Source organism: Sorex fumeus, unplaced genomic scaffold (assembly GCF_029834395.1).
Source record: "Sorex fumeus unplaced genomic scaffold, SorFum_2.1 ptg000265l, whole genome shotgun sequence".
In the NCBI taxonomy this organism is placed as follows: Eukaryota; Metazoa; Chordata; class Mammalia; order Eulipotyphla; family Soricidae; genus Sorex; species Sorex fumeus.
Window position 1 is genome coordinate 17,008,835 of NW_026606322.1, and position 17,501 is coordinate 17,026,335.

The 17,501-nt window shown below is 38.2% G+C and overlaps 1 protein-coding gene across 8 annotated transcripts in view; it reads right to left on the reverse strand.

Annotated features, from left to right (window-relative positions):
* Positions 1–1,895: 1,895 nt before the first annotated feature.
* BBX (BBX high mobility group box domain containing) overlaps positions 1,896–17,501 on the reverse strand; it is a 352,656-nt gene continuing 337,050 nt past the window's right edge. For 6 of the 8 annotated variants that reach the window (XM_056109091.1, XM_056109089.1, XM_056109083.1 and 3 more), the window contains 3 exons: positions 9,766–9,963; positions 7,384–7,573; positions 1,896–2,382 (listed from right to left, as the gene is read on the reverse strand). In XM_056109091.1, the coding sequence (XP_055965066.1) occupies positions 2,295–2,382; positions 7,384–7,573; positions 9,766–9,963 (476 nt within the window). In that variant the 3' untranslated portion in view covers positions 1,896–2,294. Of the gene's footprint in view, positions 2,383–3,388; positions 3,441–7,383; positions 7,574–9,765; positions 9,964–17,501 lie in introns of all 8 variants that reach the window. The other 2 variants (XM_056109087.1, XM_056109088.1) reach the window with 2 other exon arrangements.

Sequence of the window (17,501 nt, forward strand, 5' to 3'; positions counted from 1 at the left end):
GTCCCATGAATATACAGCAATTTCTTAAGGAATTCTAGTGAAATGTCATCGGAGGATTGAAGTAGGGTGCTCTGGCAAAAATAGATCTATTCTAGTACGTCCTACAGAGTAACAAGTTAGTACCATTGTCAAGGTGCATGTTCTGCACCACACAATTTTTCTCATTGGTTTTTTTGGAAGGGGATTTGAGCTAATTGTTATTTTTAAAATCACTGCTAGCAAGTGGTCCAAAAACTCCAACAGCCACCAACACTGGGACCCAGCAATCTTCAAACATTCACTATGTGTACTGAAATTAGAAAATACTAATAAAATAGCATCATAGTAAAAAATATTATACTACAATTAGGGGCTGCTTACCCACAAGATTTATTTCTATGTGAAAGGGGTTAAGCTTTAGCCTCTGATTATCTCTGCTTAGTAATCCTTTCTTTTCCTCCATGCACACATTGAATATGCATTTTTGAGGACACCATTCTAATTTCCTTGCTGCCCTCTTTACCTGCTTTGGAAAAAAACTCACTTCAAATCAAATCTCTATATTCTTTATCAATTTTGTTAGTATGTTGTATATATTTTCCAGCACCGAAACTGAAGTAATATCTACAACCTGAAAAGCGAAATGTAGTTGGGACTAATAGAGTCATTTTTTATGGCTATCAGGTCAAATTACGATTAGAAAAAAAATCATTATAGTTCAGTCAAGTATAAATAAGAAAGCTAGATAAAACCTTGTAAACTGTCGCCATTTAGAGATCTAATTCAAAAGCTCAACTTTAACTAACCTATCAAAATTCTGCCAGTTTGAAAACCACTAAAAATTATTGCTGGAATCCAATCATTAAAATCTGGTAGTTTGTGCTATGATGCAAGAGTGGGGAAATACTTTGTGCTATGGAACAAATACCCTGTAAAATCTGTAGCCTCAGACTAATTTTGATTTATCACTTCGCATCTGTTGCTAGGAAACAAGACACTGGGAACGTCAGGTGGTTAAGTCAATATGTTGAATGTTTTAAGCCAGTTAATCCATTTGGCACTGGCATATGTAAGGTTGTTTTTATTTTTTTGTGTGTGTGTGTGTTGTTTTGTTTTTGTTTTTTTTTAATGGTAAAAAGCAACAAAACACAACAAGGAAACAGAAACTTGCAGGTGTATTTATGACTGAGAGCCCCACTCTGGTCGGGCATATCTCCCTTATCGCGGACTTCAAACCTCTTTCACAATACGAACTTGAAATGGCTCTAAAAACCTGCAGTGCCGATTAGGCTGTGCATAGCAATTGCTACCCGTCCAGTCAGTTTGGGATGGATGTGAAAAGTCTGTAGGTCAAAGTCCACATGAAGTGAGTGTCTTCAATGTGTTCAGAATAGTGAAGTAATACTAAGGTCACTTCTGAATAATATTTTTCTCTTTTTTTTTTGTTTGTTTGTATGAACGATCCATTGGTCACTTAGACCCCTGTGTAAAAATAAAAGAATCCTCAAGGCATGAAAACATCAGTAATCTGTAATCTGCAGGACTCTTCCCCTATCTGGGAAAATATTTGCCACGATTTGCCCCAAGCAAATTCTTCTTGGTCTCTCAAGGCTAAGAAAAAAATTCAGCATGTAAGAATTGTAATCTTTTTCCTCTTTTTTTTTTTTTGCCAGCAAACTACTACTCTGGTGGCAAATATAAAAGTGCAGAAGATATGGACCATGAGGCCGAGCATACACTGCTAACAATGGTACATCTGCCTGCCCGAGCTGCTTGGGAGTCTCTGGAACAGGCTTTTAATATTATTCTACAATATAAATGTAGGTATAACCTATTATATAAACCATCTTCAAACTTAAATCTCCATGTACAAAAAAGACTAGGAATATCTAATAATAACTAGTGCAGTGCGTCAGTTTTTGTTTTTTTTTTTTGTTTTGAAAGAATAACTAGGCAATATACGAAACTAGTTTCACAATCTCTGGTTGGTAAGAGATGCTGAATGAGCTACAGTAAAGGCAGCCTTTTACCAAGTAACCACCTATTACCACCGAAAGCCTTCAATAGAAAGCAAAGCTCTGAGATCATTCAGTCTCTGCTCATTCTCAGACAACATTACCCACAAAGGTTCTGGGTTCCAAAAGAACAAACTGGCCCAGGATGCTAACTTCTGCTTCAAGTGAATCTGGGCCATACTGGGCTACAAGCACTTGTTTGCAGTCTGTATTTTCCACCATATGGACTCACTAGCATCCCTCTGTAAAGACAAGGCTAGGGTAGTAGGTAAAGCACATGTTTTACAATTAAAGAACGCTTCACTGGTCAGCGCAGGAAATAAGAACAGGAGCCTGTGGCATTTCTTTTGGCTGTCCATCATGGGTGAGCGGGGTTGACCTCTGACCTCTATAAAACAAGAGAAAGAAATCATGTTCATATATTTGAGGATGTTATCATGAAGAGGAGAGAATTGAATAACCAATTAAACCTTTCCAATAGCTTATTTAAAGCTACTGTTGAGTTATTAAGCCATTTAATTAAAGTTATTTGTCCTTCACTGATTTTCTTTTTCAAGGATTTTAATTTTTCTAGGCCCTCACATATGCAAGGCAAGTGCTCTACCACTGAGCTACACTACACCCTCGGTTTCCTTTAAAGGATTTCTTCTTTCAGTTTCCCTCATATAACAATAATATCCTCGGCCCCCACCCAACCATCTCTATTTTGTAGCGAAATTTAAAAAAACCCTGAAAATTCAACAGATCTGGGTAAATTCCCTAAGAACTAGGAAACGATATAAGGTTGTGGGTTAATTTTTCTCTTATTCCACTAATATTTTTTAAAAAAGATTAGTTTTTGAGGTTTAGGGTAAACTCTCTAAGAGATAATTTTCTTGTTCATTACTTAAGATACATAATCAATCCAATTTAACACTTAAGCCAATAAAACTTAAAAAGAGGTTCATTATAACTGTAACAATTAAACCCTCCCAGTAGTCTGAGAGGTAGTATGCAGGTAAGGCACTTGCCTTGCAAGCAGCTATGGTAGTTATGGTGGCTACTTCCCCTGAGCACCACCAGGGGTAACTCCTGGCCACAGTGCCTGGAACAGTCCCTGAGTACCACAGGCTGTGGCCCCCAAACCCAAAATAAAAATAATGAAAACTTCCTAATAAAAATCTCACAGGCTTATGGAGAATGTAGAGGGGAAGAAGGTTAAATGCCAACTCTGGATATCAGAATGTGAGAAAATCTAGTCAGTAGGCCCAAACCAGCACACAAGGAGAGAACTCTAGAAAATTCATAGAGATACTTGTGGTTTCAGTGGAAACTGCACCAAACTTGGTTGATTTATAGTCAGAAGAAAACTGCTTAAAGGGCTAAGGATGTAGCTCAAGCGGTAGAGCACATGCCTTATAAGTGTAAGGTCCCGTTTTCCATCTCTGGCTCCCCGACGCCCAAGCCCTGCAAGAACAATTAAAAAAAAAGGGAAAGAAAAGAAAATGTTTCAAAATCTTTAGTAATTTCCACATAAGTTCTTATTCTAAAAAGACAGGGTCAGGAACCTCCTTGACCTTCCCTGCCAGACCTACCATACCTGCCAAGGCCCTCACTGCTCTGTGCTACAGGGTACATGGCACTGTCCTGGAAAGTGATGACACAGGAGCAGTGACCTCACTGATGACCTTTCCATACTGGATTTTCTTCAGGATATTGCATAAGAACAAAAGGAGCAAATTTAACATTCAAATTTTATTTTATTACATACTGCCCCATCCTTTTTTATATTTTTATTTTGTTTTTGGGTCACACCCTGTGGCTTCTGTGCTCTGGGATCACTACTGTCTGGGCTTTGGGACCATATGTGGTGCGGGGGATTGAACCCAGGTTGGATGCATGCAAGGCAAGTGTCCTATTCCACTCCCTATCCTGTCACTCCTGCCCCACCCTTCTTTATGTTGATGCACACAAAAAAGAAGAACAAGACAGATAAATACAACATTTGGGGAGTTCAGAATCCAGTGATCACTTAACGGCCTAAGTAAGATATTAGGATTTTAGAAGAACAAAACATGTGTTGCAATCAAACCTCTGGATTAATCTATTTCTTTGTGTGGGGGATATGCTGTAAGCATCAACTATTCAACTCTTTACTCAAGAAAAATAAAACTAAAGTGCTATTTTCTTACTTTTAAGTTTGGATATGTAATATTACAAAAGTCAAATGGACTTTAGTACAGTTATTTAAAAAGGAAACATGAAAAAATCATAGGGCATTGGACAGACAGTACAGCAGGGCAGGGCACTTGCTTTGCATGTGGCTGACCTGGCTTGGATCCTAAGAACCCCAAATGGTCCCTGAGCCCCACACCAAGAGTGATCCCCGAGTGCAGAGCTGGAAGTAAGCCCTAAACACCACTGGGTATAGTACAAAAACAAGCAGAAAGTAGGAATGAACTGTGAAAGGTGAGATGTGCACTATAAAAAAAGCAAGGAGAGAGAAACTGAGGTGAGAGCTCTGCTGAATCAGTGAAAAAAGAAAGGAAGGCAGAAGCATGGTGGGAGTTTAACGAACCAGTGTCAAGTGGAAGGACCTGGTGAGATTACTTGTGACCATCTGTGGAATGACAGAGGTTTTCTTGAACATCTCTCAAGAGGAACTGAAGTTTAAACCTCAGTGTGCTCTAAGCCATTTAATAAGCTATACTGGTGTCATCATTAAAACAGACTAAAAATGCCTGCTTGGCATTGGTTTTAGGATTAAGCTCAATGAGATTTCTTCCAAGTGAAATTCCTACTAAATAAACCAACAAGGGTTTATCCCTGCATTTTGCAAAACTGACTAAACCTAAGGGTGCAGGCAATATTTCTACCTAGAACTGTTGACTAGCCGCTAGGTTAAGATCCTAGCTTCTTAAACTATAGATTATGATTTCACGTAAGGTCCTGTCACATTCTGTTTTTTTTTCTTAAGCTCTGGGCCACACCTGGTGGTGCTCAGGAGACCATATGTGGTGCCAGGGATGAAGTGGAAAGCTGGTGACTCAACTTCTGTACTATCTCTGTGTTCCTAAGTTTTTTGTTTAAGGGAATACACCTGGCAGTATTCTTGGCTCTGTACTCTGGCATCATAGGGATGTTAGGGACTGAATTTGGGTTGTCTGAATGCAAGGCAAATGCCCTACTCACTGTACCTACTCCAGTTCCATACACAGATCACACAGTACATCAGAAATCAAAAACTAACTGTTCGATCTATGTATCATTTATACCCCAAATTGCTAAAAGTTTCCCTGGCAAAAGGGTCAAAAGAGAAAAAAATTAGACATCTTGCTTGAGATTATGAGACGCAATCATTACTTGATATGTTCTCCATGTTTAATTACTGATACTCAGAGCTCTGCATTAACAGTCAAAATGACAACAAATATTAAAAGCCTTTCTGGATATAAATACACAAACCATTTGTTATGCTGATAGTAACAACCTACCAGGCAATATTGTTCCATCTAATGGGAAAAAATAATATAAACTCACACCACTTTCTCTTAGCTAACTTAGGCAGTGATATATCAGAACACCTCATTTAATCATCCACTCATTCATACGCTTATTCATTCATGGATGTAACAGGAATGAACGAAATTGGAGATGGAAGAATAAAATTAGTGTTTTTGTTTTCAAAATAAAATTGGACAAAAAAAGAATTAAAAAATAATTGCAACGTTTTGTCAATTAGTTTATGAGAAATAAGTCCAGAGAAGAGCAGATTTCAGAAAGTGCACAGAGAGCAGAGTTAAAGAGAGAAACAGGAGTTCACCTCTGAGGAGGATGTACAAAAGGTAAAAACATAGAACCGGGCTTATTTGGACAGCCGCAAACTGCATGTTACTGCAGGCAGGGAGGATGAGTACTAGTGGGGGTGATAGGAAAATGTTTCCTGATACTTTCTGCTATTGCAAACCAGAAGCTAAGGAAGGCTTAATAAGTGCAATGTGATGGATAAAGTAATGTTTATTACAGAGTGCTAGAGTCAACAAGGGTGACTGTGGCAGCCTTCTAAGTCTTCAATTATGATTCTCCCTCTTAAATCTTCTACTTCCTCTAATTCCCACAATTTATGGGGGCACTTAATAGCATATAAGTTTGTCCTCTGAAGTCAACTGAAATATTACATGTGAGAGAGCATGTGCAGGACCTCCCTCAGAGATTGGAGGAATTTTGATGCCAGTTAGCACCCACTTGTTAGTAGGCAGTGTACACAGGAAAAGAATTTGACTTCTTGGAAATACCTAGAGTCGATTTGTGAGCAGTGACTCGAACTATAATATGACAGGTAAAGAGCATAAAGCAAACAAAGCTTATGTCAGAGTCTCCTAAAGCAGCATATGAGAGAGGAGAATGGAGCTGACAGGTGGCTATCAAGTTATGCCTGACTTCAAGGTCCACTGTACTTAAGACTGAGTCTAAGAAAATGTGCACAGGTTAGTGGCAGGAAAAGTCATCTGTGTGCAATTCACTTTGAGTGAAAATAAGAAATTCCTGGATTTACAAAAGGCTTTCCCCAACTCTCCCAAAGGATCATTTAAGTAGCAGAATACCCTATTATATACTTAGAATCCAATCTACTTTCTGTAGAATTTTATGGAGCTCAAAAGTCCCTCACAAGAATGATCTAATTTAATCCTTAAAATTTAGTAGTTCTTCAAGGATAACTTTTTTGCTCAAACTAAGACAAGAAAACTAAGGCTAAGATAAATAACTTCATAGCCAGGACAAAGCAATTTATTAAGCTGAGAAAAAATCTAAGCCTTCTTTCTGTCATGATGCTCTTTCCTCTGAAGCACTTTGACTTCTGCCGGTAGCATCATTGCCACCAACACCATAAGCATGAGGGCTTAACATGTTCCACCACTGGGAAATTCAACTTATTTTACATAAACAGCTTCATGGGGTACTACTTACTCCATCTTACATGAGACTTGAGTTAGAGATCTTCATGATCTTGCTCAAGACAAGCTTTCCAGGGTCAGAGCTAGGATCTGCCCCCAGTCTGAGGTCTGACTCCAAAGCATATGCCCAACCATTATATAATTTCTGTTTCTACACAATTTTAGACTTTGTATGGAAATGAAGTTTAGTAACAGAATAACATCCAAAATGAAATCATTAGCTGGCTGTATGCCTTTCTATTTCCATACTGTTAAGTAGCACATATACTTTCATAACACTTCGCATAAACAAATCTGCAGCTGAAGCTACATCTCATGAAGCCCAGTGCATTGCAAAAAATAACACATCACACGTGAAAGGATGATTCCATGGTACTTTCTCCACATTCTTTGGAGAGGGCAAGGTTAAAAAGGAGTCCCAGAACTCGAGTGGAACAAGATTTCCTCCCACTAACCTGTGCACATTTTCCATGGCAGCCACCTCAGCCAGTGCGGCAAGGCTGAAGAAGGCGGACACTGCGGGCATCTCGGGAGTGCTGCTTCGAGTCTCTGTGGCCTCGGCATTGTGTGAGCATTCGTCACTGCAGCCTGTCTCAGTTACCTTAGGGAGACTCCTCTGCAGTTGTTGTTCCTTTGGTTTGTCATCTGTAACGATAGGGAAATTCATCATGAGAGGATCACTCTTCTCTCTAGAGAAGGGACACAGAGGAAACTCTGTTCACTTGTCATCCACTGAGCCTGAATTACAGAATTTCTTTGGTCTTGGATTAAGCTCTTTAGCAGCTACAGGTGGCACTGTTCCCTGAAGCTGGGCAGAGAAGTGGTTGTGTTTTATCCAAGGTCAAAGAATCGGTAGGTCAGGAAGGAGAAAAAATGGACTCTGATCAAAATCAAACCCGAATGACTTCTGTAACAGGGTTTGTGACTACTATAGAATAGTCCTTAAAATCCCCAATTGACCAAACTTCTTTTTTTGCAGTGCTGGGAATCAAATGCAGAGCCCTGAAGATGCAAGGCAAGAGCCCTACCATGGTGCTAAGCCATGAGCAAACATTTCTGATAACGCTGCTGCACAGCCTTCCATGGCAGCCCATACTTTTGGTATGCTGTGAAGCCAATACTTAGGAGGGCCCAAACTGGTCCCAGTGAGAATAATCAATGGCAGAAAGATCTCAAGTTGTTACATTTGTGCTGAAGACTTCCTGGAAGCAACGGTAAGGGGCCTCCTATTTATGAGGCAGTAACTGAGATATTATATACATATATACACTGGAAACAAGGGCTATATATATGTAGCCAAAACAAAGGAGGAATCTATCATGGTTTTAAATATTACACATATATAAAGCAATTGTTGAAATCTGTAAATGTCGTATATTAGGATATGGAATTGCTAAGTGCCTTTTTATCTTATAAGGGATTATTTTCTAAAGTCTTTCACTTTTCCTATAAGTGAAAACGAGGCTGTAACAACTGTAAAATGAAAATTATAGAATAAAAACCAGAGCATAAATAGAAAGAAAGGGGCTGCTGGATAAGATAACAGAAAAACTACATTCTAGTCCTTCCTCAACTTCTATTTTGTTGAATATCAGAATAAAAAGTAACTTTTTGAGCTTCATCGCATATGACAGGGTGAAATTAGGGGTCTTTAATGTTTTGAGTTCTAACAATCTCTATATGCAAAGCATGAGAAAAAGTGCACAACCCTCACTAATTGTCCTCTAATTCTATCTCAGCAATATAGCAACAACTTGAATAACCCAAATTAGATATTTATAAATATCACTCTCAAAAACACTCATTTAAATTTTTTTTCTATTTATATAAGTCATTATGGACCTTTGATCTCTTCCTGGAAATTGGATTGGTAATAGAGGGAGGAAATTTCCTTCAGAATTGATAAAGGGAGATGTTGGAGATGCTGAGAGGCAGAACTAAGACCTTTAATGCTCAGCTGTTGTAGCCTCCGATTTCTGTGGCATTCTCTGACCCCACTCCTTAACCCATGCCACTTAGAAAATTCTGCAGCTATGGAGGCTTCCAAGAATAGAAGACAACAACTGAAAATGGAGAAATGCGCAAGTTAATGCATTTGGTTAAGTATTAGCCCAGAGAACTTAAGAAACTCAGAAACATTCTTAGGCTCCCTTAACAGTCTATATCAACTTTATAGCAAATATCTGATGCCGTATAAAGTTCTAATAATTCACTGGTATAAATACCTAATAATTTGATTTACAATGATTTGACTAGTGGACCATGGAGAAACACTAATTTGTTTAGTATTTAGAAAAATTTTTAATTTTTAATTTTTGGGTCACACCCAGTGGTGCTCACGGGTTACTCCTGGCTCTGTACTAGAATCACTCCTAGAAGACTCAGGGGACGATGGGATGCCAGGGATTGAACTTGGGTTCTCTGCATGCAAGGCAAGTGCCCTATTCACTGTATAATCTTTCTGGCTTGTTTAGTAATTTTTTAAAAGTGAAGGGTACTAGGAATTTGCTTAATTAAAATAGTTTTTGTGCATACTGAGAAGGCGGGGAGAAGCTGATACTATTAAACATTACCTTTCCTTTCTAGGAATTTCAGATAGGTTCCTTGAAAGAAATATATTTTAAAACATGAAACACTGACTCAGGAAACTGTAGAAAAAAAGTATCAAACTGATACAACCAAGAAAAAAGTGTTACTGTGACCAAAACCATATAAGAGACCCATTTTAAAATGAGAGAAGAGTTGGCTTATAGTCATTTGCTAGCCAATAGTCACCATGATGGTCGTGAGTGCTATGGGTCTGCTGTGCTTATCACTATGAATAGTTCCCTTCTTACCCAAGCTACCTCCAGCTGGTGAGACTCGGCCATCTGCTGTCCTGACAAGGTGTGTGATCTTGGTTTTCCTTGCTTTTCTCTTTTGGCTGCCCACCAAGGGTTCTTGAATTGTTGTTGGCTCTGGAGTGTTGAGAATGGATGGGACATTTTTAACCTTATGAACAGGCTCTGTGGTGTTTTTGTCTTCTGAAAATATGGCTGAAATAGAACAAACCATATGTAGTTACTCAGAAATTCAAGAAATTCAAGGCAACAACATTGCTCTCGGATGGAAACATGGCTAAGTTTCTGACCCATCCAAAGACCTTACATTCATAGTAGACAAAATGATCAGGGGGAAAATAAAGGAAAAAGATGAGCATAATTTAAAAATACATATATATTTATTTTTTCTTTGAATAGCTAAGTACAGAGGTCTAAGATGCTCTCTTTTTTACTGAAATATGAAATGAGGGCATTGACATAACATGTAAGGGTACGGACTTTCCAAGTGGGTGGGGAAATATGTATGAATGAATGGTGCTCCAATATACAATTTCTATAGGTGATCCCATTATCTGGGATCTTTTGGTCAACTGGTCTAAAAAGGATAAAAACAGAAGCTTCTTTTCTTCTGAGGACACTACAATTAAATATACATACATACATATATATATGTATATATTTTTTTTTCTTTTTGGGTCACTCCCAGCGATGCTCAGGGGACCATATGGGATGCTGGGATTCAAACTTGGGTCGGTTGCGTGCAAGGCATATGCCCTACCCACTGTGCTATGGCTTCAGCCCCTAAATACTGTAGCATTGTCCTCCCATTATTCATCGATTTGCTCGAGCGGGCCCAGTAACATCTCCATTTTGAGACTTCTTGTTACTGTGTTAAGCATATCAAATACGTCATGAGTAGCTTGCCAGGCTTTGCCGTGCGGGCGAGATACTCTCGGTAGCTTGCTGAGAGGGGTGGAGGAATCGAACCTAGGTAGGCCTGGTTGGCCATGTGTAAGGCAAACGCCCTACCTGCTGTGCTATCGCTCCAGCTGCCCCCCCATACATATATCTTAATTTACAATTTTGAGTGGGATATTAGCTTTTGATCACCATGTTGGACCAATCAGAAATGAGACTGATGTCTGAGCTTTTAAAAAAAATGTACTGAAACATAAGCCACCCAGTTAGACAAACTCTGATGAAATCTGTATTGGCACTCTCCCACTCACTGTATTCTAGGAACAGTTGAATATGTTCAATGAGATAATTTAATGTGATATCGTATGTCAGCAGGGTTCCTGGAGAGGTTTAGTTTTAGATATCCTAATTGTAACGGTATTACTAGTAAATCAATAAATTAAGCATATACCTTCTAATTAAATACACAGAAACGCTGGGTTGAAAGTAGGGAATACACTCAGCTATCAAACAAGTTGGCAGTCCTTATATAGTCAAGTCCTCAGGAGTTCCCCCCTCTCCCTTCATCTAAAAGAATATGCAGATTTTGGTATAGTTAAAGCTTTAGATGTTAGTCAAGTTTCAAGACAAGACTGATTTTTTTCCTAAGGACTCTGGACTGGGATAAGCCATAGCTTTCTGTTTTGAAACACCCAATCTCTTAAGAAAGGCACAAAAATTGTTTTTTAAAAAGAGAGGCAAGAGTTTGGAAAAATCAGTCTATATAAACTAAACATGGATGCTTACACTGAAGTGCTTATCAGAGGGTGGAGGTGGACCGTAGAAATTACTATATAACACCAGAAGAAAAAAAAAATTCAGGATGTGAAAAAAATAAAAAGAACTTGCTGGTATAAAAACTTGCACAGATTTCATTACAAAAATTTAAAAAAAAGTGCTGTGATTTGCATTACTATTACTGGTAGGGCTTTATTGGTATAACACTCTAAAATGTTCTACTATCACTCCCTTCACTAGAGTGCTACTTTCTTTGCCCACCATGGTCCCAGTTCTATCCCCTATCCTAACATGACCCCTGCCCTCAGTTCTGTAGGCCAGCTGTCTGGTTCTGTTGCCTTTGGGCCTTAGTTGTTTCCTTACTATGTCACTCTATCTCCCATATATGAGAGAGATCATTCCATATCTGTTCCTTTTCTTCTGGCTGACTTCACTCAGTAAAATATTCTCCAGGTTCTATTCACGTGGCTGCAAATTGCATAATTTTGTCTTTTCTTAAAGTTGAGTAGTATTTCATTGTGGTTATATGGACCATAGTTTTTTCCTTTCTCCTTCTATTTTTTTTAATACAGTCTGGCCCTCTAATGATTTCAGTACATCCCTAATAAAGGAGGGTTATAAATTTGTAAAGATTTGCTCTCAAGAGCTTGACTCCTTGCTTCTCATTCCAAAAACAACTGGGAAATAATTTCAATTATCTCAAAAGAAAGCTGTAATGCAAAAATAATACCATGTAGATAGGTTGTATAGGGACAGGTTTAGGATAACAGTTATTTAAAAAAAAAACAGATTTGGAAATGTTCCTAAATATCTATTCAAGCTAGGAGTAGCAAATAGGAGAAAGGCCCTTTAAAGCCTAGGTATATACCCATATCAATACTTTGATATTTACTATAACATTGGGCTAGTGTTGTTATATATTTCAAATTACTTTTTGGTTTAAATATTAATAAAAGTTGCCAGCAAAATAAAAGATAATTTCACTAGAAAAATCCAATGACATTTTATAACTGTGCATAACCATAAAAGTTAAGGCCTCCTTTAGTTGACTTTGAAGCTAAAATATGAGTTTATAATCAAAATCAAATAATTGCTATTGGACTCTCATAGACTTCAAAAATCTACTTTCTTGTCCAGATCCATTAGAATCTCTTCTGATAACAATGCAAATCTTGTTCACCTTTCCAGTATGATCAATACAGAGTAACCTTCTAGAAAAAAGTCCATAAGCCTCAAGAAAGGGTTGTGTGGGGGCTCTTTTCTTTTCTCTTCCCTTCCCAGAAAAATCCAGAAAGTTATAGAAACAAGCATAGCAGGGTTTCAAAGAGTAAGTTTATACATCAGAAGAATTTTTAAGGGAGAGAAAAATGCAAGGTGTTCAAAGATAGAGCAGGCACTCCAGAAAAGGGCACAAAGATGATAGGGATAGAAGGAGGTGAGTCAGGTAAGAGACAAGAATTCTAATCTTGGTACTTAACTGACTGTGGAACCTTAGTGAGTAGGCAATCCCAGGGCAATGGAATTCCTGGTAATTCCTGGCTATAAAATTAATAGTTCCAAGGTAGCAAAAAGCCCAACTTGTGAGCAAAGGAACCAAAGCCTGATCAGACCTTCACTTGGCCCCCAGCTGCGTACCCTAAGGGGCTGGACCCCTTTCTACAAAAAGACAAACCAGTAGAGACAAAGACTGTGATAAGGACCTGAAGGAAGTTCTTGAAAGCTTCAAATTCCTTCCTTTTATGAGTATATCTGATCTACTCTCATTCTTGGGTAAGCTAGTCAAAGGTAAGCACTATCTTGGACTCTAATCTAAGCAGAAAGCCCCATAGGCTTTCTCCCAGGGCAACATGGGAGAAACACTGTAAGCACCAACTTAGACAAAGGAAGCACATGCATATGTTTCCCAGAGCCCATTTGCTGTTTCCCTTTCCTCAAAATAAAATCTGTTTTTACTTCACTGCTCATCTCCTCCTGAAATTCTTTTCTGTGAGAAAGGTGAAGAACCCAAAAGACCTGAGTAAGGTCTACGACTAACTTTGCTGGAAGGAGTAATTCCTCCTTCCAAAATGAGTCCACAGCTCCCCGGGGGAAAAAGGTGGTAGGGATTGACTCCTGTGCTGTGCAGAACAAGTTGATGTCAGATGTGGCTTAATGGCTACCTCTTGGGGCTGGCGGGACTTAAGCTCTGAGCCATAAAGGGGCTCATCACAGACTTTTTAAGTCCAAGACTTCTCGGCCAGTTCTGGGATGCCAGAGTTGGATTGGGTTCAAGCGGCCATTTCTCTCCTCTCCTCTCCTTTCACATAAGTCACCCAGGAGCCAACTGGCATCAGTGGGTTTTGGTTTCTTCAGGTGAACATGGAGGATAAATTAGACTAGCTCTAAAAGAGCCATCTTGGCCCTGATAGTCTGTTTTCTCATCAGACTCCTGGTAAGTCACTATGGGAGTGGCAGGGTTGAGAAAAACAACTCTCCTGACTTTCAATGTTGTCTCCCCCCCCCCCCACTTTTTGTTTGCTTTTAGTAAATCTTCTAATAGTTTCATTTCTATTCAAATGACTGCTTTATTTTTTTGTGTGTTCCAGATGAATTGGTAAAAGCACAGTAAGATGCCAAGGGCCTCACTACAAAAGGATTGCAAATGGGAGTGTTATCAGGTTTAAAATATATGCTAAAATATATTGCAGGCAAAGTAAGATTGGAAGAAGCTCCGAAATCAACAGAGTAGGAGTCAGGGTCAAAGTCCTATCACACCTCACTGAGAGCTAGCAACCATACTCAAATTCTCATTTGGTAGAGTAAAGAAGAAAATCTAGTTGCTGACCAGGGAATTGAGGCAAAAAAAAGGAGTAGAAAGACACTAGAAGTTCTCATAATTCACTGCATTGTTACCTATCCACTAGATCTACTGCTAGATCAATCAGTAATCCTGAAACTATAGATCATCCACATTTGAAAAAGGAGGCAATGTGAACTTGCTAGAGTTTAGAAGAGGCAATACGAAATCTTGCCCCTTGCTTTGAAACAGACTTATTCTCAGAATGCTGTCTTGTTTGGTAGCCACGACCACAGGTACTAACTAGTCAGTCCAAAGACCAGGTGTAGAAAGGCTGAAGAATGCTGGCCTGGACTAGTAACAGACTTAGAATCAGTTAAGGGAGAACCCTCTCCTAAAACAGAAGAATTGATGAAGGAAGGTAAGACTAAGTCAAAGAAGAAGCTGTTGGGGACAGAGCAGTAGCTAAGAGAGTCCAGCTATATTAACTGAGCCAACAAAGGTCTGGTGGTGAAGGACAGGAAATGGAAAAAGCCCAAAGAGGGGAAAAAAAGACTAAAATTAACTACCAAGGCACCAAGACAGTCCTCACTGCCCGCCTCTTCTCCCCACCCCTGGCAAACTAATGAACATGTGAGAAAAGGAAGGCTTTGTCTTCTGAAAACAAATTAGTCATTTTACTTTCAGCTTTAATAAAAACACAAAACTTAACTATCCAAGCACGACAGAACAAGCCCATAAGAGCTAGTTTTTATACTCAACAATAATCACTAACACAATTAGTGTATCATCCAGAGAAAATGCAAGCTCACTCCTGGTGCAATGTTAGGAACATGACAACAAGAGATAGCCTGTTTCCCAAAATCTGAAGTTTTCCTTTCTCTCTCTTTTTTTAATACTACTGACTATGGACTGTACCCCAAGAAGCCACCAGAGTGCTCCAGCGAGTAATTCACATTCCCGGGACTGGAGACATAGTACAGTGGATAAGGTGTCTGCTGGGCACATAGCCTACTCAGGTTTAATTCCTGGCATCACATACAATCTTTAAGCACCTCCAAGAGTGATTCTGAGTGCAGGCCCAAGAGTAAGCTGGGTGCAGATCTAAACAACATTCTAACATTTGAATCAAACTTGCCTGAAATAATAATAATAATAATAACTGTTCTAACTGATGTTAATATTATTATTTTTGTCTTGGGGTCATGCCCAGTGGTGCTCAGGGGATCATATGAGTACTGGGATCAAATGTGGGTTGGATCTGTGCAAGGCAAGCACTTTGGCCTCTACTATTTTTCAGGCCTGCCTGAAATTTCTATGTAGTCAAAATTGGAATTTCATTGCCTTTGGTTGGCTTCTTGTAGCTAAAATGGTAGTCAGATGTTGAACTGAACACTGGGAAAAAAAAATCAAATGAATAAGCCTAATCTAAGATCCTGGGATATCTAGGTGGAATTACATAGCAACTATTTCAAGCTAAAGACAATGGATCAAGTTTGTCCCACTACTATGGACTGTGATTAAAAATCTGGCATAATATTAAGTATTACTTTTCACCATAATTATTTCATTAGAGACATCTAGCATGTACAAGCACACGATTTTCTGGAAAATATAGCACAGTGGCAGAGGTAGGTCAGTTATCCTGGTTTATCTAAAATTTTTACCTTTAATTCTAGGCCACAGTCAATCTCCTCCTTCTTTTTTAAAATGATATATAAAAAACTCAAGAAATGCTTTAGTGATTTTGAATTTTAAAAGCATGAGAAAATGCATAAAAACAGATTAGAAGCTTAGCACTTAAACCTCAGATTTATTACTAAGCACACCTAAAGATTTCTGACACTTTGAGAAAAACCAAAACCAAAACCATGAACAGCAAGCCAATTAACCTAGGGTGGTGTAAGGAAACAATAGTGGATTTAAGTCATTTGCCTAAACCAAACTCAGAAACAGTCAACAAACTGCACAGTTGCAGATGAATCAACATTTCTGGTTATAGATACTACACAAAACCAATTATCGTTAAATTTTTGTCTAGGACACCTTACACACTTTAAAATTATCCTGATTATGGTTTCATTTTATGTCCTGTATTTTTTCCAAAGTGGTTTTAATAAGCAATGGCATGGCCTAAGGTGAGAGGATGAAGTCAAGGGTCTAAGTAAATCACAAAGCACATAGTTACAATCCAAACAAGCAAGGCAGGGGCTAGTACAAAAATTACCAAAAAGGTCACTTTAAATGACTGGTAATTTCCAGTGCTCATTACTTTTTTCCCTGCCATGTAAAATGAATTTTACACTAAAGGACATGCAATTTTCAGTGCACGCTCTTCAATATTTTGTTCTTTGCATTAATAATAAATGTAATGAAATAGCACCAATAATGCTATTTCCACCAAACCCTTAGGATTGCCCGGAAGACTCAACAGTGATTTACTTTTTTGACCACATAGGACAGAAAATCAGCAGCTGAAGAATAAGTACTTCAAGTCTCACAAACCCACTCATAATATCACAGTAATAAAATCAAGTGTTAGTGAAGAAATGAAATTCATAGTATATATTATGATATCGTATCATTAACGACATCCCTAAACATATACATCACATTCATACTTAGAACAAATGTGGAGAGTGAATTCTAGTGATATTAAACAATCTGTACTATGGCAAAAATTATATCTATTAGTGAGGGGTCTGAGACAAGAACCCAGGTTTCCTAATTCCTACCTAACTCACTCTTCCAAATTAGTGCACAAACTTTTATCTAAAATTAAGAGTAATGTGGTCTTACATGCCTCTTTCTTATTCCTCTGATCATCAGTGCCTTTTAATTGTCATTTTTGTGTAGTACATATTCTTAAAATATATAAGAACTAGTGTAGTAAGTTGGGGACAAGAGGATTTAATGTTGACAACAGAGTAATAATTGATATATTTTGCTTTTTCCAGTTAAGTGAAGAAATAATACTCTATGGAGATATTTTTCACTATGAAATAACAGGTCAGAAAACACAGATGCACTATAATGAAAAAAAATATGAAAGTGAAAGTTCCTCAAAAAATTAAAAATTTAACTACATGATTCAGTAAATTCATTTCTATGAATATATCTGAAGGAAATAAAAACATTGTGTTGAAGAATTGTCTACCCCCATGCTCAAAGCAGCATTACTTACAACAACCAAGTTATAGAAGCAACTTATCATTTACAAAAGAATGGATAAAGAAGTTTGCAGAATATATACAAATAGATTTATTCTGTCACTAAAAGA